Here is a 22,336-nt window from a genome sequence, read left to right as displayed (position 1 = left end):
AACTTGTTACTTAGGTGAGCCTCAGTTTTTTTTAGATCTAGAAGGAAGATAATATTTATTTGGAGGGGTTGTATGATGACTAAATAGTATCTATGTAAAGTACCTAATTGAGGTCCAGCACCGGGTAGGCTGTTTAATGGGTGGTAGTTATTATAATTTGCAAATAATGGGTAGGGTGATGATCTGAGCACTATAGTACCATTGTATTAACTATGCCTAAATCCAGATATATGCAGGAGAAAGTCAGCTTAGAATTCAAAGAACTGCTTTGCGTAGCCATTTTTGTTTAATGGGTTTCAAATAAATGCCTAGAGATGTTTATAATGTGACTTAATAAAGACTTCTGAGGGGTTTTCCAGTTCTCACTGTTAGGATTTTTTCTTATAATAGTCCCCTACTTTCCTACTTGGCTATGTCCTCCCAGCTCAGGAGAGCCCCTAGCCCTCCCCACCGGAGCTCTGAGCAGTACCCGGCCTGCCTGACTGCCGGTGCTGTGGTAAATACTCTGCTCACTTTTCCTTTGTTCTCCCCAGCCTGCCTCACTTGCCCAGAGGTCTTGTCCTCTGGGGAGATATGTTAAGTGCTCTGCCAGCCTGCCTGTGTGCCTGGCCTGTTTTTTCTCACTGCCAGTACCTCTTGGATTCCAATTCCAAACATGGTATCCATCTGGGGTCACCCTTTCTTCCGGTGCCAAGAGAGACGCATTCCAAATGGAACACAAGTGTGCCTCCCGTGCTGGGCTCTCCTCATTCTGACTAGGGACAACAGAGAGCAGGATGTGGCCACTTTATCCCTCACCGCTAAAGTTTTCGATCCCATAGTCCTATCTTTACCTCGGGACAATTTAGATTTTTCTGCTAAGAGCCAAATGTGAAGTCTGCTCTAAGAAACCTAGAGCCCAGGAATCTTGCCAGAGCTCTGCAAAGAAGGCCAGAACCTTGCTGAAGGAAAACGAGAGGGAAAAAAGTTTTAAAATTCTCCATGAAGTATACTATGTTCTGCCATTTATTCCCAAGCCTACTGGAAGCATTCCTCTCAGGAAAGGCAGAGTTGGCAGTGAGAAGCCGGACCTGAGAAGACTCTGGGAGGACAGATTAGTTCATTTTTTGAATTCCCTATGTGGGGACAGTCTTCAAGCCCAGCAAGGCTTTGAGACGCCCTGAAGATGAGTGCTAACGGCAGCACAATGCGCCAGCTTCTCTGGCAGGACCCAGTGTGCAGTGGCTGGAAGCAGGATATGGAAGGGGCTGTCTACCACCTGGCCAACTGCTTCTTGCTCCTGGGCTTCATGGGGGGCAGTGGGGTATATGGATGCTTCTACCTCTTTGGCTTCCTGGGCACAGGCTATGTGTGCTGCGTGATGTGGGGCTGGTTTGATGCCTGCGGCCTGGACATCATTCTCTGGAGCTTCCTGCTGGCAACGGCCTGCCTGTTCCAGCTGGCACACCTGGTCTACCGCCTGCGTAAAAACACCCTCCCCGAGGAGTTCGATCTCCTCTACAAGACGCTGTGCCTACCCCTGCAGGTGCCTCTGCAGGTGTACAAGGAGATTGTTCACTGCTGTGAGGAGCAGGTCTTCACTCTGGCCACTGAGCAGACTTACGCTGTGGAGGGTGAGACACCCATCAACCGCTTGTCCCTGCTACTCTCTGGCCGGTAAGCTACTGGGTCGCTACTCAGCATTTCCTCCCTCTGCCCATGCTTCTCATTTCCCAGTGTGTCCCTTTGCATTCTGAGGCCCCTTCCATTGAGGGAAGGATATGGCAAGTCAAACAGACCAAAACAGATGTTTCTAAGCATGGGTTTGGTTCCTCTTTCTTAGCATTTTCCAAGAGGAAACAAGATCATGAGGCATCTTCTTGGTTGGCAGGAAGGACTATGGGTGCGCTTGGTTTTGGGAGGTGTGGGGTGAGTGTTTCTTGAGCCTGGGTCTGAAATGACCACACACACACACACACACACACACACACACACACACACACAGTATACACACACTGGTGGATCATGCTTAAGCTGTCACAACATCTCTATAAACTCTGGAAAATTGAACATTTCAATAAGGTAGATTTATTCCTTTCATATGTATTCAGTATTTCCTAAGTGCTGACTGTATATACAGGGAACAGTGCCTGTTCCTTGCCAAGGGATCAAGGAAACAGCCCCAATTGTGTTGAGGATATTGTATATAGGCTCTGTGGTAAAGCCATTTGGTATACAACCAGATGAGAAGAGGGAATGTTCCTTGTCCACTTTTCCATTCCCATTTGTTCTACTGAGATTCTTTTACAGACCAGTGAAGTACTATAAATCTAAGGACCACACAGTGAGGGAAGAGTAGTGATGCCCACACATATCTCATTGAGGATTTGGTGGAGATACCTTAGACTCCTTTTAGGAAGGGTGACAGTCAAAAATTAGCAGAAATGATCTTTTTTTTTTTTTTTAGAGTTTATTTATTTTGAGAGAGAGAGGGAGAGAGCACGTGTGCAAGTGGGTGGGGGAGGGGCAGAGAGAGAGAGAGAGAGGGAGAGAGAAAATTCCAAGCAGGCTCTCTGCTGCCAGTGCAGAACCCAACGTGGGGCTCCATCTCATGAACAGTGAGATCAAGACCTGAGCTGGTACCAAGAGTCAGACAACCAACTGAGTCACCCAAGCGCCCCAGCAAAAATGATCTTAGTCAGGATCAGTGTATGGCCAGTTATACCCTGTACATGTGTATTGGCCAATGGCTGATATTTTCAGAAGAAATACCATGGGGCTCTATGCTGTACATTTGGTAGGCATTTGTGGAATCTTTGAAATATTGCCCTAGAGGGACTTACTTGTGGGACTGAGCATCAAACAGTAAACTACTTAACATGGTATATACTTGGACTGCCTCAGTGGAAAGCAAGCAAAGTATTTCAAAAGCTTTGTCCTCAGTTTCCTCCCTTGCTTTTTTGAAACCAGGAGAATGGGGTAGAAAAGATAAAGATAGTAATCTTATCAGAAGGCTTTAATTCCAAGGTGGGGGTGGGGAAGAAACCAGATAAGACTGTCAACCACACAGTGAAAAAGAAAAAAGTTTGAGGATGATAATGATGGTTCCACAACCACTACTGGTAGTGCTAATATGCATTTATCTACTAATGTGTAGAAACAAAAGTGTTATATATACATGTGATTTTTTTTGGACTCAAAGTCTTGGGTTGAATAAGCTATGAGGTTTCGTGGGGAGACATTTCATTTCATTCACGAGTAAAGTGAAGTGTAAGCAAGTGGCATTATTTATAAACAAATACATGTGTAAATACAAATACAATATGACTCTTTGTCCCCTACAGTTCCATGCTTAAAATAAAGACAATTTAGGAAACATTCTCATTCATGATCCAGGATATTATTTGCTCCTCATGGCTCATCTGTTCAAAGGAGGGAATTGAGACAGGTGGGAGAAAGGCCCTCTCCACTAGTATGATGCATGTGTATGGAAGTATATTAAGATTATTGTATGGTTCAGCTATCTTTTATGTGATGAATTTAATATGAACTTATATAAGACCACTTCCCCATGACAGGGAGAGGGGGACTTGCCCCCTCAGTGTGGCTTTTCCTAGTATACTTAGCATCAAAAATCCAAATCAAAAATTAAACAGTTTTGGAGGCACCTGGTTGGCTCAGATTGTAGAACATGCAACTCTTGATCTTGGGGGTGTGAGCTCGAGCCCCATGTTGGGTGTGGAAACTACTTTAAAAAAAATAGATAAATGAAATATTTTTTTAAAAAAAATTCACAATTTTCCCCTTTACTTTTCAAAGTTTGGAGTAAGAGTCTTACTTTAAAAAAATTTTTTTTAGATATTTATTTTTGAGAGAGACAGACAGACAGAGCATGAGCAGGGGATGGGCAGAGAGAGAGAGAGGGAGAGAGAGAGAATCCCAAGCAGACTCCAGGCTCTGAGCTGTCAGCACATAGTCCAATGCAGGGCTTGAACCCATGAACCGTGAGATCATGACCTGAACCAAAGTTGGATGTTTAACCAACTGGGCCACCCAGGTGCCCCAAGAGTCTTATTTGTTATCTTTCAATGTCCTCCTGTCTCAAATTTGCTAAATTAGAGCTGGGAGCCAAGGCTTCTAGTCTATGACCAGGTTCCAGTTTTAAAGGAGAATCATTGTACCTTGGGCTGGTTACAGTTAGGTACTGAACACCTTGAAGCTGTGAACAAGAACTCTTTGCCAGGAAGTGGGGGCTTCTTGTACAGACCTCCCCATCTCTCATGCAGACTCTCATCTGGAGCCCTTTGCTCAGATGTCCTCTTTTTTTATTTTAATATTTATAACCAGTCCCTTTTAAGACTCAGAAAAGCCAAGGGAATTCCCCAAAGTTTATCACCCTGTTAAGCTGTGCTTACTGTTGGTGAGTTTCTCTCATACAAAATTCTCTCATATGCACAGTCTCTTGAGTAGGCAACTAAGCTATTCATGTAGGAAGAAAACCTGTTGTCCAGGAGATCAAGAAGGAAGAAGAGGCTTAAATGACAAAGAGCATAATAGACCAATTGAAATGGCTTCAGGGAGCCATGCAGGCTTATTAGATGTCATAGTCTAAATAATGGCACTCCTAGTAGCTGGCTTGAGTGGCCAGAGCCCTTGCCTGAGGAGCTGGTAAGGTCTGGTGTATGCAGCAACAGGCTCATTCTCTCCTGTTGTCTTTCTTCCTGTATTTGAGAAGCTTTTCCTTGAGATGTTGGTCTGCTTTTTATGGTGACACAAGTGAGTTCATCTGTTCAATTGTTCCTTCCTTCTTTTCTTTCTCCCCCATTCCTACCTTCCCTTCTTACTTTTTCCCTTCCAAAATTATTTATGAAGAGTGCTAGAGGCTAAGGATCCAGTGTTAAAATATGAAAAATACTGTTCTTATCTCATGGAGCTATCAAGAAAATCAATAATTAATGTTTGACATAGTGATGAATAACAGACATAATATTTCCAAAGAGAAATGCAAAGTGCACTGAGAGCAGGTACCTGGTGGATCTAACTTTTCAGGGGAGGTCAGATGAAACTTCCTAGAAGAAGAAATGTTTAAGCTGAGATCAACAGAGAAGGTAGAAATTAGGAAGAGATCCAGTTGGAGGGTACAGAATCCATGGAGACCCTGAGGTAGGAAAGCATGGCACTTCATTTTCTCTTGAATCTACTTATTATTCAGGGAAGTTCTGCCTGGCTATCTCTATATATTACCTGGTTTTGTAAGAGCAAATGTGTTTCTTCCATTGGAGACTATAGGCTAACACCACATCCTTGGCTTGGCATGAGAGCTATATCCCCTCTGTCTTCCATCTTTAGGATGTCAGATAAAAGGCAACAGCTTATTAATTGGTGATGGTCTTTGGTAATCTATATGTAGACATATATATCTAGGCGTTCATTAGGAGCAAGATTTGGAGTGCTAATAATCCCATTTGGCCAGAATTTAATCATATGGCTGTACCTAGCTGCGTGGGAGGTAGGGAAATGCAGTCTAGTTGAGCAGCCACAAGCCCAGCTAAAATTCTAGCATTGTGGGGGAAGGGAAAAAACAGATATTGGAAAACAGACAACACATTGGATCCCCAGTTCTCCATCTATTCCCATCCTGATCTGCTTTTCAACATCCTATTCATTTTTCAAAACTGAGCTCCAATGTCACCTTTTAGAAATCTGCCTCTTGAAGAGAATTAATTTCTCTCTTTCCTCTATTTTCTTGTTCCACTATAACACAGGTTGACCTACAGTCAGTTATTTATGCATCTGTGATTTCCACTAAATTGTGAAATTCTTAAAGGCAAGGATCAGATCATACCCTTCTCTGCATTTCCAGACCTCCAGGAACACAGGAGGTACTCCATGAATATTTATTTAACCAATAAAGCTCCAGGAAAAAAAAAAAATGAAACAGTAGCTCCTTTCCAATGGACAGAATATACCTCAAAGATCTTTTTATCTTCCCCCTTTGTTTAATAGAGACACCTCCTTTCCTGGTATAACTCATGTTAGAGAGAGGTTGAAGCTGAAACTCTGAGTTTTCAGGGGGAAAGAGGAAAAAGCCCATATTGGATTCTCAACATTTTCCATTTTTAAATATGTAATGTAGACTGAAGAAGATTTGGGTAGTCACTTTCCTTTTCCCACATGGTCTCTTCTCTCCCTTTGCCAGGGTTCGTGTGAGCCAGGATGGGCAATTTCTGCACTACATCTTTCCTTACCAGTTCATGGACTCTCCTGAGTGGGAATCGCTGCAGCCCTCCGAGGAGGGGGTGTTCCAGGTAATAGGGAGCCTGTGGCAGCACCGTCCCACCCCATCCCACTGTGACCCAGTGATATGTCCCCCTCCATCTTTCCCCGCTTACATCTGTTCTCTGAACCACCGCCAATGTGATGCTAGACGTGGGAGCACTCTCCTTCTGTGGAAAGAGTGCGTGGGCTGCTGGCAGAGGTGGGTGGGGTGGGACAGGGAGGTCCTAACCCCTGATAGGTGGGCCATGTCACTCCTATGCCTAAAACTCAGTGATCACAAAATAAAAACCCACACTCCTTAAGACCTTTTGTGATATCCAGCCACATCTCCAGCCCCTCTCTCCTTCCCACTTTTTGCTCATACTGGTCACACTGAATGACTAGTACTTCCCTAAACACATCCATTGTTTTGCAACAGCCATGCTTGCCCCCCTCTGTACCTTCTGCCTGAAATGCATTTCCCCCCTCTAAATGAGGCTATGGCATCTTACTTCCTCTGAAGCCTGCCCAGACTGACCTCATCAGCTTCTATCCCAAAGCTTATTTTTCCTGTCTGTGTGCCTTTCTATTCTTTTTACTTCTGCTGACTGGTGCATATATTGCTCCCTGTTCTCACGATCTGGTTTCCTTTCTGTCTTTCCCTTTCCTAACTCTTTGAGTAGAAATCTGGGCTTCCCCTTCTCTCTATTCTCGGGCTCCAAAGGACAGTACCATGAACACAGTAAGTGTTCAAGAAAGCTTTTCTGAACTGGCCTGGCAGTGGGCAGTTGGTGTCTCAGAACTCTGTGAGGCCTCCACAGACATGTTCCAAGGTGGGGGCTGCCAACCCTTCAGACTTTAGTTCCCTTCTTTGCAGCTCTCACTTATTGAATGGCTAGTACATGGGAGGCGCCATATGTTATATTGCCTTATTGATTCTCGCAACAACCTTCTGAGTTGGATATTATTATTACCCCACTTAACATGAGGAAATTGAGGTTCCAAAACATCAAGCAATTTGCCCAAAGTCTTCGTCTCAAAAGTGGCAAAGTCAAGTTGCCTGGCTCTACTATTTCTATTCTTTTTTTTTTCTTCACACTTTTATTCCCCCCCAAATCTCAAACTACATGAAAACAACCTCAGGGGTAATTACAGCATAAGCAAACCATGGTTGTATTAGCAGAGCTAGGAGAAGAAAAATGAAGAGGAAATTTGCACCCTTATAAATGCTTCTTTCTTTCTCATTTCACCCATCTCCCCACCCACATCTCCTCTGTAAACCATCAGTTTGTTCTCTATAGTTAAGAGTATGTTTCTTGTTTTCTCTCATGCACTCTCTCTCTTTTCTTGCTTTTGTTTGTTTTGTTTCTTAAATTCAGCATGAGTGAAATCCTATGATATTTGTCTTCCTCTGATTGGCTTATTTCACTTAGCCTAATACCCTCTAGATCCATCCATGTTGTTGCAAACAAGATTTCATTCTTCTTTGTGGCTGAATAATATTCCATTGTACCTATATACCACATCTTCTTTATCCATTCATCTGTCAGTCAATGGACACTTGGGCTGCTTCCATGTCTTGGCTATTGTAAATGATACTGCTATAACATCAGCGTATGTGTATCCCGTTGAATTAGTGTTTTTGTATTCTTTGGGTAAATACCCAGTAGTGTGATTACTGGATCTTACGGTAGTCCTATTTTTAACTTTTGGAGGAACCTCCAAACTGTCGTGCTCCACCAGTGCATTGGCTCCACCAGTTTGCATTCCCACCAATAGTGCACGAGGGTGCCTTTTTTCTCCACATCCTCACCAACATATGATCATATAGACCTTTTTTAAAAAATTTAATTTAAATCCAAGTTAGTTAACATATAGTGTAATAATGATTTCAGGAGTAGAATTTAGTGATTCATCACATACATCTAACATCCAGTACTCATCCCAGCAAGTGCCCTCCTTAATGCCCATCACCTATTTAGCCCATTCTCCCACCCAATATTTCTTTTCTTTTTAAAAATGAGCAGGTCACTAGTACAGTGGAATGAACACACACACACACACACACACACACACACACACACACCTTATAAGGACTCTCCTGTCCAAATAGTTTGCTAGTACTGTGTTCCATGTTACTTCTATCACTTCTATTGGGGAGACCCCCAAGCTAGCATTTGAGCTAACTCCAGAATAGATACATGCCAGGCAGTGGCCACTTGAATGGGCCTGCTTCTGCCCCACCCTGACTTCTGACTCTGTGAGGACAGATCCTGAGAGACAGACAATCCCCATCCCACTGCCAGGCCACCAGCCATAGACCTCCACTAATCATAGACCTCCACTAACCTCTTCCACCACACACACGCCTACCGTCTCCAACCAGCCCAGCAGTCTCCTGTGAGAACTCCTTTAGGGCCCTAAGAACCGGTCCTGAGCCAGATAGACCAGGCTCTGTTTCTGACATTGACACTGATGAACAGGTGGTGGATAAGCTGGGTGTCCTCCCTAAGCTATGCTTGAAAGGAGGGGCTGTAACCCCAGATGGCCTCTCAGCCTGGAATGTAGCTACCGTCATATTCCTCCCATTTATATTTTTAGTGTGCACCTCCTCTGGGAGCAATAAGATCCACACGTTTGCTATTGGCTGTGTAAAGTCTCATTTCCTCTTTGTAAATGTCAGGTGTTGTCCTGAGTTATAGTTCATTCTGTCCTTGCCTTCTGCAATTATAGTCTTTGTGGACTAATAGGGCAATCTGTAGTGACTGTCTGAATCATAATTCTCATTGTGTTTACCACAAATGAATCAATGTTCCATCACACCTCTCAGCAATCCAATTAAATAAGAATTTATTGACTGTTTAGCACTGTGATCCTCTCATTCGTCACCAAGGACATAGCATAGGAGGTATCACACAGAAATCATAATTATTTCTCCAATTTACATTGTGTCTTACTAAACCCAAGTCCTCTTTACATATGTTTTTTCATTTGATTCATTTAATCAGCCTCTGAAGTGAGAACTAAAGAAAAAGATTGTTGAAACTTTGTTACAGACATATGCATATGCATGGGGGAACCAGGCAATAAACAAGTTTCCTGAAGACCTCTGAGGAAGGATTTTATACAGGACGTCCGAAAGTCACATTCGGTTGTTTTGCAGCATATAAGATTTGTAGTCTTTACCTGATTCATTCAATCACTTCAGTAATGTATATGGAGCATTTATTGTATACTAGGCACTGTTAAAGGTGTTTGCGATGTATCAGTGAACAACTAAGGAAGTTCCCTGCTTTCATGCCATTTGTACTCTAGTAGGGGAGATAAAAATAAAAAAATAAGCCACAGAGATAATGAGTAACTATGTAAGATGTTAAAAGATAATGAAAAAAATAGTGAAAAAAATAGAGTGGCTTAAGAGAGATACAGATGCAATTTTATGTAGGGTGGTCATAGAACTCTTTGTTGAGGAGGTGACATTTAAACAAAGACCTGAGGGAGGTGACAGTGAGCTCTGGGAAGCTGAGGGCAGAGCAGAGTAGATAGAAGGAAGAGCCAGTGCAAAGGCCCTGTGGTGGGAGGGACTAGCATATTTGAACTACAGAAATGAGGCAGTGGTGGCTGGAACAGAGAGAGGAAGAGGAGAGAATAGTAGGAGAGGATCAAAGAGGGGATAAGGAACCACATCATGTGGGGCCAGAGCATGAATTTTCTAAACAGAGCTAAAAGAATTTCCTAGTGCATCGCATGTAGTGTGTGTGTGAGAAGGAGGATCAAGGAAGACTCTAAGGCTTTTGGTCTGAGCAACCAGAAAGATGGAGCTGCTATCAACTGAAATAAGGCAGGCTACAAGTAGAATTGGTTTTGGAGGAAAAGAGGAAGTTCAGTTTTGGATATATTAGATTTGTGTCATCTATGAACATGTAAATGGAGATGCCGCACAGGCAGTTGAATATTTGAGTCTAGAATTAAAGAATGAGGTCTGCGCCTGAGACACAAGTTGGGGAGTTTTGGAACACAGATGATATTCCAAGCCATTCGATTAGATGAGATCACTAAGTGAGTGAGTTTAGACAGAGAAAAGTTTAAGAATGGACCGACTCTGGGATACCCTAGTGTTGAGAAGTTGGAGAGAAAAAGGAAGACTCAAAGGAGCGACGAGGAGGTTGTCCCAGGAGAGCGTGGCACCCTGTGAGCCGAGTAGAGAAAGCTCATTAAAGAGAAGGGACCATCAGCAAGGTTGACCAGGAAAACTGATGTCACACTGCAGCTTAGAGGCCACTGGTGACCTTACCAGGAACAGTGTGTGTGGACTGTGAGGGGCAAAACCTTGCTGGTTTCAGACAGAGTGAGAGGAGAGGAGCTGCAGACAGCAAGCACAGACAACCATTTTCCTGGAGTTTTGCTGAGAAGGGGAGTAAACTAATGAGGCCGTAGCTAGCCAAAGAAGAGAGGCTAGGGAGAAGAAAAAGGATTTTATTTGGGTTTGTTTTAAGATGGAAGAAGTAAAATCACATTCATAAGCATGCCCATTGTCTTTGTGTTTGGCATCAAGGACACCATTTATGTCCAGAGTGGCTTTTCTTCACACCTGCTTCAGGGTCAGTACTCTGATTTCCTGTTTGGGAAGTATTGGTAAGTACACCTATAAAGTATGGGCCTTGGCAGATAGTGACGACTCCTTGCTGAACTGCTAGGAATGGGCAGATTGTGAGTACTTCTTTCAGAATTTTTTTCTCATGAGGCACCATGCTTGGAGAGATTAAGGAATTTGTCTGATGTCACATAGCTGGTCAAAGGGTGAAGCTGAACTTGAAGCCACCTCCTGGCCTTGATGAAGCAATTTAGAAGCCTGACTTCAGGGTTGATGATGGGGGGGTGGGGTGGGGAGAAGCAGAGGTGAGGAAATGAGTGAAGAAAGTAGAAGAGGTCTACTGCAGGAGGAAGGAAGAGAGAAGGGTAGTGGGAGCTCTGGTCCACAATGCAGGAATTAAAATGACTATAGAAAATCTCTAATAAAGGGTGTTTGGAAGTCAACCCTACCTTTAATAAGAAAATCCACATGAAGACTTTAACACAATGCCTGGCTCACAGCCACCTCTAGGTAAATGTTCGCTGCTATCATCATCACCATTATCTCCACTGTCTCCACAATTCTTCAACGTGAGCCCTTCTGTCCGCCTCACTTTTAAAGTATCGTGGCCAATCCAATTATAAAGAATTGTGTGATTCTACACCCTATTCCTTTACTCTCCTACGCACGTTTCTAGTTTAACCCCAGTTTTAGCACTTATCATTGTTAAAACAAGGATTTATCAAGCACCTGCTACGTGCCAGGCACCTTACCTACCCTGCAGGTGTAATTTAGCTTTGCATTATGGGCCCATAGTAAGTGCTCAGAACTTCCTAGATGGCTAAATAAATGGAGAGTGGGGTGCCCTTTGACTCCGTGCTCTTAAGAGTTCCTCTTCCTCAGGGTGCCTGCGTGGTTCAGTCGGTTAAGTGTCCAACTTCAGCTCAGGTCATGATCTCATGGTTCATGAGTTCGAGACCCATGTCAGGCCCTGGGCTGACAGCTCAGAGCCTGGAGCCTGCTTCGGATTCTGTGCCTCCCTCTCTCGCTGCCCTTCCCCCATTCACAAAAATGAATAAACGTTAAAAAAAAAAAAAAGAGTTCCTCTCCTCTGTGCCCTTTTTCTGACTTTAGTCATCAGATCTCTTTGGTTACTTGTCATAGCCATGTCAAGAGCAGCTTCCTGGGCCTGAATTCCAGGCCAATGTTCTCCCACCGATGCAGCTTGGCAGGCCTAATGAGAAGCTCTTCTCTAACTGAAATGTGTTCCAACCCTTCCTGAATCCTTACTGCAATATATTATCCTTCTTTATTCTTAAAACAAACTGTCATCAGCATGCCAGCCTTTTTCAGAGCAATGAGAGGCCCCATCTCTGTCTTGAGATCACAATAGACTCAGAACCTTCCACAGCCATGGGACCACAGCTGAGGAAACTGGGTGTGGAAACTGAGGTTCCTGGAGGGGAGGGCCCAGTGGGTGAATGGCTGAACCCAGGGCTCCTGACAAGTACACCCCTCCATGTCAATGCACACAAGTAAAAGTCATTCACTGGCCCTCCTCCAGGCAAGGCCATGGTGGACACGGGATGGTGGGGGGCTCCCACAGTTTCTTCAACAAAAGTGCAGCCTTTTGCCACGTAATTGTATGTTTCTCCGAGCTAAGCATGGACACAGTCTAATTTAAATCTTCACTCTCTTCTCCCGACCCCTTTCAGGTCACTCTGACTGCTGAGACTGCATGTAGCTACATTTCCTGGCCACGGAAAAGTCTCCACCTTCTTTTGTCCAAAGAGCGATACATTTCCCGCCTCTTCTCAGCCCTGCTGGGCTATGACATCTCTGAGAAGCTCTACGCTCTCAACGATAAGCTCTTTGCCAAGTTTGGGCTGCGTTTCGACATCCGTCTCCCCAGCCTGTACCATGTCCTGGGTCCTGCTGCTCCAGATACAGGGCCAGAGTCTGAGAAGGATGATGAGGAAGTCCGTGAGTCAGCCATGCCCACATCTGCCCAGCAAACACCCCCTCGCTCTCCTCTTCCAGCTGCCAGTGGCCCTCCAGCACCTCCCTCCCGGGCCAGGATGTCCAGGCCGGACAGCGGCGTCCTGGGTGAGGACTCCGCCAGTCTGGTGCTGGAGGATTTTGAGGAGGTGTCGGGATCAGAATCGTTCATGGATTATAGGAGTGATGGGGAGTACATGAGGTGAGGGAGAGCTAACACGGGCACAACCACCTGGCTCAGGATCCTGTGTAAGTACTCAGAAGGCAGCTCTTTGCCTTCCCGCCAACAGTTGGCCTTAACTCAGCTTGTAAGGGCAAAAAACCATTTCACGGAGCCTGTCCTCTCACAGGACTCCCAGAAAGTGGCATTAACCCAGCCTTGCAGTAGCAACTCACTCCAGGTGCATGCAAGGCGTCGGGGGATTTTCTTTGAACTCATTTTTTATTAAGGGTGATTGCGTCTTAGAAAGTGGGCTGCTTGACATTTTGAGCAAGCAAACAATTGCTAAATTGTTTGCAAGTTTGTGTGAATAGTTTTTTTTTTTTTTAACGTTTATTTATTTTTGAGACAGAGAGAGACAGAGCATGAACAGGGGAGGGTCAGAGAGAGGGAGACACAGAATCTGAAACAGGCTCCAGGCTCTGAGCTGTCAGCACAGAGCCCGACACGGGGCTCGAACTCACGGACTGTGAGATCATGACCTGAGCCGAAGTGGGCCGCTTAACCGACTGAGCCAGCCAGGAGCTCCTGTGTGCATAGTTAAGGCCACAGATAGGGCTACCGGGGATTTTATTTATGGCATGCATTTTATTTATTTATTATTATTATTATTTTTTAAACAGTTTGGCTGCTTCTTTTTTTTTAATTTTTTTTTAACGTTTATTTATTTTTGAGACAGAGAGAGAAAGACAGAGCATGAATAGGGGAGGGGCAGAGAGAGAGGGAGACACAGAATCTGAAACAGGCTCCAGGCTCTGAGCTGTCAGCACAGAGCCCGACGCGGGGCTCGAACTCACGGACCATGAGATCATGACCTGAGCCAAAGTCGGACGCTCAACCGACCAAGCCACCCAGGCGCCCCTATGGCATGCATTTTAAAGGGGAAAAAACGCTAATTCCTATCGGTTCTTATTCCTATCGGTTTTTCCTAGCATAGAGGCAGCTCTGGAAAGCAGTCGCTATTTAGCTTGGATTGGGCAGCTATGTCTGTTAAAAGCACATATTTCAAAGAGGCTTGTGATATACGCTGATGACCCTGGGAGGAAAGCATCCCACCTTGCTGTTCTCTTGCCCGGTGGAGAGTGCGTTGCTTGTTCGGGCAGAGGACTGGGTGCTGCCCTTTACTATGATCCTATGGGTGTAACAGCAGCCTGGCTTTCCCCACAAACCACACCTGGGTGAGGTGGATGGGCACAAATCTGGGAGGACCTAACAGTAAGGGCAGGATTTCCCTCACACCGCAGGAGAATGGACAAGAAAGGCTGCACTGAGTAGTTCCGGGAAATCGCTTGCGTATTCCCCCTTGTTGCTCTCACAGTGCTGTGACATTTTCCTCTGGGACTCCACCCAGCAGTGGTGGAGGCCTGGATTCTCCTAAGGAAAATCCCACAGTTCCCAGTTGGTAAAGCATTTCCAAGTGTGTGTGACGCAGGTGCCCGAGGGACCCACCATCCTTTGGGAAGCACTGACAAATTTTTCAAGGACCTAGCTCAGTGAGGAAGGTTTCCAGGGTACACATGGTGAATGAGTGAATGTTTATATATTTTATAACACAAGTTATGTAAATGATGAAAGAGGTAGGAGAGGCAAATGATAAGAGGTTAGAGTGTTGGTGTTAGAGATAGGGAATGTATCATCTCCTGTAGTACCAGTGTCCCTAGAACCATAGTTGGGCTGATTCTGGAGAATTCCATGGATCTATCCAGGACCCAAGATTACTTGTTGACTTCCTCCATTTACAGTGACCACTCTCATCACCCCTTTCCCATTGTGCTGATACTCACCTTCCTGCTTGTCCACCCCCATCCATGCATATGGGTTATGTCCCGTGGATCCCTCTCTTTGTCCAGCATGCCCACCCACCTGTACACACTCCTAACTCATAGCAGCTCTCGGTGTTCTCGTTTTCTTCCCGGTTTTCTCCTTTTTTGTAGTTCTATTTGCTCTTCTTTCTTCCCTCTTTCTGACTTCTGTTCAGTCCTTGGTTCCCTTCAGTTTGCTGCTCATAAGAAGAAAAAACAGGCCTTCTCTTCTTAGTTAATTTCTTCTCTCCTTTATATTTCCCCCATTTAATTGTTGATATATTTCTCCTCTATTACCTTCTTTTCCTTTCTTTCCCACTTCCCTGTCTTGCTCTATCTATTCTTCTTCTTAACCTGCCCTGCACCCCCATCTTGGTCTTTAATCCATACTCTTCCAAGATCAGTACCTCTCCCTCTGCCTGTAGATAAAACCATTCAGGTGAAGGGATGAAAATTCCCAGCTTTAGGTAGCTACACACTTCATGCATGAGTTTTCCCAGACATTAGGAGGCAACGTGATAAACGAGAGATAGCCAGAACTGGGAGCCTGAAGTGTCCTGGCTTCTACGTCTGGGTCTGCTACGTTTCGCAAACCACACAACCTCACCAAGCCTCACTTTCTTCATTTGAGTGTGTTGGATAAGATGGACCCCAAAGGCCTTCTTGGGTTTATGTTAAGAAGGCAAAGGATGAGTTGTTCAGAAGCAAAAAAGAGAAACAGTCAGCAGTGTAATGGACACAAGCCCCAGGACATCACAGTGTCTTTCAGCATATTTCACTACACTTACTCTTATGACTTGGGACTGTCCTCCTCCTTGCTGAATGGTGGGTTCTGCTTGATTGGAAGTCCCGCCATGAGGCGCTTGGGTGGCTCAGTCAGTTAAACGTCCAACTTCAGCTCAGGTCATGATTTCACGGTTCATGAGTTCGAGCCCCGTGTTGGGCTCTGTGCTGACAGCTCAGATCCTGGAGCCTGCTTCGGATTCTGTGTTTCCCCCTCTCTCTGCCCCTCCCCTACTTTTGCTCTGTCTGTCTCTCTCAAAAATAAATAAACATTAAGAAAATTTTTTTTTTTTTAATTTTTTTTTTCAATGTTTTTTATTTATTTTTGGGACAGAGAGAGACAGAGCATGAACGGGGGAGGGGCAGAGAGAGAGGGAGACACAGAATCGGAAACAGGCTCCAGGCTCCGAGCCATCAGCCCAGAGCCTGACGCGGGGCTCGAACTCATGGACCGCGAGATCGTGACCTGGCTGAAGTCGGACGCTTAACCGACTGCGCCACCCAGGCGCCCCAAGAAAATTTTTTAAAAAGCCCCCCCACAATTCTGTACCTGTGAAGACTCTATCACCTACTATGTGATGATAGTGCAGATGTTCTGTGTGAAAGGTCACCACTCAATCTCGAAGCTCCTCTGCCCTTGAGACTATCATATGAAATAGTCCTTTTCAAATCATCCTTTGGGAAGCAGCCTTTTCAGAACCTCAAGATGAGAAAGCTGCTATTACAACTCCCTTTCTAAAGTATTAGTATTGGCAATATAAAGAGAGCACATTTTTCAGTGTTTCTTTGTTCAAGTAATAGAAAGGAAAAAACGTATTATTTACTTCCAAACCACAGAGTTTTCAGAACAACTTGAAAACCTGATCAAGTTGTATAAATTTCAGATGGCTTTCAGTTCAGTCTGTGATAATGGGATAATTTAAACCGGAGATCCTTCTCTGGAATTGTGTTTCGGGGGCTTGGTTTGACTTATTGTTATCAAATCCCTTCTAGGGTTATTACTTAAAACAATAGTCCCTTGTGATAGGTAGCAATTTACTATTGCTTCCTTTATAATGAGGGGAACAACTCACCATCTATTCCCCGGCTCTTCAGTTACCAGAATTGTAAGCTCAGTGCTGTTCATCCTGGCACAGCACTTACATAAGAAGCATGAAGCTGGCTGAGTTCTACATCATTGAGAAAGACACAGCTTCATCACACTGACACCAGTGCTTGTCCTTCCCACCATGACCAGCTAAGAATAGCCAGCGCTTCCACTAGAGGTCTTTTTGAAAAACAGTACATCTTTTAGTCTGGGGTTGCCCGGAATTGAATGCTACTTCTTTGAATGGGCAAAACAGCCCTGCTGCATAATGCATTCATGGGGGGTCTTAGAGTCAGACCTTGTATTAACCCAGCCTTCACTAGGAGTTTGAATTCTGTGGAGGACACTCTCTACAATGTCCCATTTGGTGTCTTACTTATAGGAGCTCCTCCATGAATGCAACTCTGGAGTGAGCAGTTAAGTCAGAGAGCAAGTCTATTAGCACAAATTAATCACTAATTGAAAGCTGTTTGAAATGTGACCAATTTTGATTATGTTTGCAAGTTATTCTGCAATCCTGTGGTTTGAAAGTAGAAACCATATGTTGTTGTCTTTCTCCCTATTATGTATTTATTTATAAATGTTTATTTATAAATGTTTATAAATGTTTATTTATTTTCAGAGAGAGGGAGAGCAGGGGAGGAGCAGAGAGAGAGAGGGAAAGAGAGAATCCCAAGCAGGCTCTGCACTGTCAGTGCAGAGCCCCATACAGGATTCTATCTCATGAACCGTGAGATCATGGCTGAGCTGAAATCAAGAGTCAGAGGCTTAACCGACTGAGCCACCCTGGCTCTCCTCCCTATTGTTTAAATAAACAAGCAAATGAGAAACAGTTGACAACATGGAGACTAACTGTGGTCAGGGAAGGAGCACAGGACCAGGATAATAGTACCCAGGGCCAGAGAGCCAATTCAACAACTATTTGAGTATCTACTGTATATTTTAGGCACTGTGCCAGATAACTACGTCATGGATCATCATGAGTAACAGTTGAAAGAATTGAAGGTGTTTAATCTGGAGAGATGAGCAAGAGTGCTATCCTCAGATTTTGAAAAGAAGGGGAATTAGAATTTGCCTTAATCTGGGGGGGCGCCTTGGTGGCTCAGTCAGTTAAGCATCTGATTTTTGGTTTTGGCTCAGGTCATGATCTCACGGTTAATGATTTCAAGTCCCGCATCAGGCTCCATGCTGACAGTGTGGAGCTTGCTCGGGATTCTCTCTCTCCCTCTCTCTCTTTGCCCTTCCCCCACTCATGTTCTTTGTCTCTCAGAATAAATAAATAAGCTTAAAAAAAGAATTTGCCTTAATTTGGTGTTCTTGAGGACAGAAATGAGTTAAGGACTGAATATGATAAGAAGGAAGGGTTTTACTCAGTATTAATAATGGGTTGCCTCATAGAGTTAGTGAGTTACTCATCATTGGAAGAGTTCAGGTAGGAACCAGAAGAAATCTCAGAGATTTTATAAGGTGATGCAGGCTCTGAGAGAAGGATGCCTTAGGCTATTGCTATTAAGGTGTCTTCTAACTCTGATACTATGATTCTGTGATTCTAAGATCTGACTCTGGTCCTGTCACTTAACAACCATAAAGAGTGGTTTCTCATCTCCAGAACAGGACTAATAGTCTAATGGATAATAAATACGTACTAATAGGTAGATAGGTAGCCTGTCTACCTCACCAGGTTGATGTGAGGAGTAACTGAGATAATGTATAGAAAGGTAGTTTGTCATTTGTAAAGCCCTAGTTAAATGTGTAAAGTATTTCAGTATCCCATTGTATACAGAATTGTTTAGCAATCCCCCTCCCTCTCTGTCAGAGGTACATGATTTCACCTCTTATTTCCCCCAGTCTGGCTTTCCAGGGAAGGTGGCAACTGGCAGAGGCCCCTGAGGACAAAGGCCCAGCAAAAAGGTGGAGACTCACACGATGGGCTCCTCAGCCCCTGACTCACCAATCACTTGCCAGACCTTCATCTCTTTTCCTTTATTGGCTCATGTTCATCTCTTTTCCTTTATTGGCTCATGGGGAGACAGATCACCATCACACTCTCCTCACCCTCTTTTCATCGCACTATATTTATTTTTCTCTGCAGTGGCTGTAAGGTCCTTTCGGAGCTGTCAGTTTTGCTAAACAGACCTGGGGCAAAAAAATTGCCCCTAATGGTGGCACAGCAGGAGCTGCGCCCCCCCCCCCCCGGGCCTCAGGTTCTGAGTCTCTGGGTGGTAGCACCACTCTGTCTGCCAAGACCTCATGTTGGGTCAGTTCAGTTAAAGAGGAAGCAGCTCCCTCCCAGCCCTCTGGATCACAGCAGTCTGCAACCCACAACAGCCTGAACCTGTTGTTCTTCTACTTGTATTTTACAGGCCTCTCTTTGTTAAAAAAAAAAAAAAAAAAGACAGGGGTCTTATAAGACTCATCATTTTGCCATACAGGTTTTTTTTTTTCCTGGAAACTCATTCAGTAGCGCTAGACAGGAAGTAGAATTCTATAGATTCTTCATAGGAAGCACCAGGAGTTGATTTCTTGGTCTCATCTCCTATAAAAATGAGACTGGGCTAAATAACTTCAGAGCTGGTTCATCCTAATACTCCAGAATGAGACGATTCAAAGATACGACCGCCCCTATCACATCAGGTATTGGGGACAGCTAAAGCGTTGTGAATTAGTAGAAGAAAAATAAACTGAAAAGAACCCTGCGGTGTTAGGCAAGCCACCTGGAGCCACAGTGCTGAAATCCTTCCTCTTTTTCTTTCCACAGCTTCTAGAACTCCTCTCCACAGCTACTCTCAAGTTATCTCCAGGGGACAGGCCCCCTTGGCTCCAACCCACACTCCTGAACTTTAAGGATCAACAGGCTATCTTTTTCTCTGGCCGCACTAATCTTCACAGGAAGGTCACTTGAGTGCACACCGCGTCTCACCCCCTGGAAGGCTCACAGGCAAGGTCAGAGCAGACACAGAAGACGTCGCCCCGCTGCTAACACCAAGGGCTCCAGGCGACTTGTGCAAATTTACCCTCACCAGCCTTCCTTCCAGGAAAAGGCACCCAAAAGTGTGAAAGCACCGATCCCATCCTTCACTAACTGCAGAATCTTGGGCAAGTTACATAGGCTCTCTGAGCCTCATCTGTAAAGTGGGGATTCACAAAACCCATCTCCCAGGGTTGTGGTGAGCACTGAATGAGCTGACTTAGGTAGAGCCCCTCGGACATGGACATGGCGTGACACCTAGTAAGCACTCCATAAATCACTCAGTTTTTTTCCCTTGTTGTTTTTCTGAACTGTTAAAAGGGTCACTGAAGTCAGCTAGCCAAGAAGTTTTCATGGTCTACTTGTTTGTTTTTCCAGTTAGATTCAATTTATAGAAGTAGAAATTTTTAAAAACCTAGTTTTCCCTTAAGCTTTTAAGTTCAACTTACAAATCTCTTGTTCTGTTTAGGACCCTAGTATTAAACAATAGTTTTCAGAGGGACTTTAAAAAACTTAGTTAATTAAATTTCCTTTCATAGTTTTAAGTGGGTTTATAAATTTAATGTATTCTATTTTACTTTTCCCCTAAATACTTCAACATATATTCTGGTTATCTATTGTCCTGTACATTCATACCTAAAACAGTGACTTTTTTTAATGAATATAATTTATTGTCAAATTGGCTTACATACAACACCCAGTGCTCATCCCAAGTGCCCTCCTCAATGCCCATCACCCATTTTTCCCTCTCTCTCACCCGCCCCATCCACCCTCAGTTTGTTCTCTGTATTTAAGAGTCTCTTGTGGTGTGCCTCCCTCCCTCTCTGTTTGTAACTATTTTTCCCCCTTCCCTTCCCCCATGGTCTTCTGTTAAGTTTCTCAAGATCCACACATGAGTGAAAATTCTAGCATATAGAAATATAATTGATGTTTTGTATCTTTAACTTTAATTCAGTGATCTTGATAAATTCACTTATCACTTCTAATAATTAATTCAGGGAGTCTTCAGGATTTTCCATAGATTCACATATATCATCCGTAAATAATGATGGTTTTATTTCTTCCTTCCTAACCTATACCTTCCCCCTCACTCCTCCTCCTCTTTCTCCTCCTTATTTTTCTTTTGATTCCTTGTTTTTCTGGGTAGGACCTATAGTACAGGGATGAATGGAAGGGATAATGAAGACATCCTTCTCTCATATCTGACTTTAAGGAAAATGTTTTCAGTCTTTCATTATTAAGTATGATGTGTGCTATTAGATTTTTATATTGCCCCTATCAGATTAAAGAAGTTCTTTTCCTAATTTGCTGTTTTTTTTTAATCAGGGATGAGTATTGAATTTCATTAAATGATTTTCTGCATTTATGGAGATTATTTTTCTCCCTTATTCTGTTAATGAATTACATCAATAGATATGTGAATATTAAAACAACCATGCATTCTGGAGGAAATCCAATTTTATTATGTTGTATTTTCCTCTTTGTCTATATCTGAACTTAGTTTGCAAATATATATATATATATATATATATATATATATATATATATATATTAGGACTTTTACAAATATGTATCTTGTAATATCATTGTCAGGTTTGATATCAGGGTTATGCTGACTTTGTAAAAGGAGTTAGGAAGTACTCTATCTTTCTTCTTTCCTATTCTTGGAAGAGATCTTTAAACCCAGAAAGCTTTATAACTCTTGGTTCCCACTCCACCCATGTTACCTTCTACTCTGTCTTCTTTTTCAGTCAGTTGCCCATGCCCAAAACCTTGGAGTCTTTCCATTTATCTTAGTTCTATTTTCAAAACATATCCTGAATTCAATTCACCACCTTCACTGCTACCACTGATTTCAAGCTATTATTTCATACCTGGATTAACCTCAATGGACTTACAACTGGTTCCCTATTTCTCCTGTCTCTCTTCCCCATAATCTATTGTACACACAGCATAGTGGTCATTTAAACATGTATATGATCTCATCACTCTCGCTCAAAATTTCAAATGGCTTTTATTATACTTAGAGTAAAATCCAAACTTCTTACCATGTGACATTAGTCAAGATGAGCTTATTATGACTTCATAGCACAAATGTTTATTTCTCTCTTAAAGTCTACCGCCAGTCTGCATGACTCATGAGGGCAACCATCTTCATGTTGCAACTCAGTGATTCAATCTACTCTGGCCATCTGGCTCTGTCACTTGAAGAAAGAAACAGCTTGACATTCCTGTGCTAGCTTTTTGATGCTTTGGCCCAGAAAGGATACAAATCACTTCTGCCCATAGTCCATTGACTAGCGGTAATCTCATGGACCCACTTAATAATCCACTTTGTGCTTTGGTTAAAGGGATTGGGAAATGTGGGGAAGCAAAAGCATGTTTGGTGAATCCTATTCTTCTGGAAACTTATAAGCCACAATGCCCTACCTGCCTGTCCTTCAACTGTATTTTATTCTGATCTCATTCTTATTTATCATGTTTCAACCACACTATTCTTTTTGGTATCTGTCAGGCATACCTAGCTTCTTTCTATATTAGGGCCTTTACACTTGCTGACTTCTGGCCATTCAGTTCTCAGCTCCAATGTCACCATCCCAGCTAAGATACCCACTCACCTTACCATCATCTTCTGTCCCTTTTCCCTGCTTGGACTTTCTTCAGAGTC

General features: G+C 43.6%; 1 protein-coding gene across 3 annotated transcripts; it reads left to right on the top strand.

Moving 5' to 3' along the window:
* Nucleotides 1-559: 559 nt before the first annotated feature.
* On the top strand, nucleotides 560-20,380 carry POPDC2 (popeye domain containing 2). 3 transcript variants are annotated; one of them, XM_042956214.1, is made up of 4 exons: nucleotides 560-1,656; nucleotides 6,179-6,287; nucleotides 12,526-12,793; nucleotides 19,459-20,380. In XM_042956214.1, the coding sequence occupies exons 1-4, from the start codon at nucleotides 1,166-1,168 to the stop codon at nucleotides 19,542-19,544; spliced, it is 954 nt and encodes a 317-aa protein (XP_042812148.1). In that variant the 5' UTR covers nucleotides 560-1,165; the 3' UTR covers nucleotides 19,545-20,380. The 3 variants fall into 3 exon arrangements, with proteins under 3 accessions (XP_042812148.1, XP_007098414.1, XP_007098413.1); XM_007098352.3 differs by having other exon boundaries at nucleotides 12,526-12,916; XM_007098351.3 differs by having other exon boundaries at nucleotides 12,526-13,057; nucleotides 19,459-19,529.
* Nucleotides 20,381-22,336: the final 1,956 nt, after the last annotated feature.

Source organism: Panthera tigris, chromosome C2 (assembly GCF_018350195.1).
Source record: "Panthera tigris isolate Pti1 chromosome C2, P.tigris_Pti1_mat1.1, whole genome shotgun sequence".
NCBI classification, from domain to species: domain Eukaryota; kingdom Metazoa; phylum Chordata; class Mammalia; order Carnivora; family Felidae; genus Panthera; species Panthera tigris.
Note: the sequence above shows the minus strand (reverse complement) of the source record. Positions and strands in the feature narration are given on the sequence as shown.

Excerpts from the sequence above, each read along its gene's own strand:
- POPDC2 (XM_007098351.3), top strand. The coding sequence starts at position 1,166 with ATGAGTGCTAACGGCAGCACAATGCGCCAGCTTCTCTGGCAGGACCCA. Across the intron at positions 1,657-6,178 it reads TCCCTGCTACTCTCTGGCCG|GGTTCGTGTGAGCCAGGATG; the intron begins GTAAGCTACTGG and ends TCCCTTTGCCAG. Across the intron at positions 6,288-12,525 it reads CCGAGGAGGGGGTGTTCCAG|GTCACTCTGACTGCTGAGAC; the intron begins GTAATAGGGAGC and ends GACCCCTTTCAG.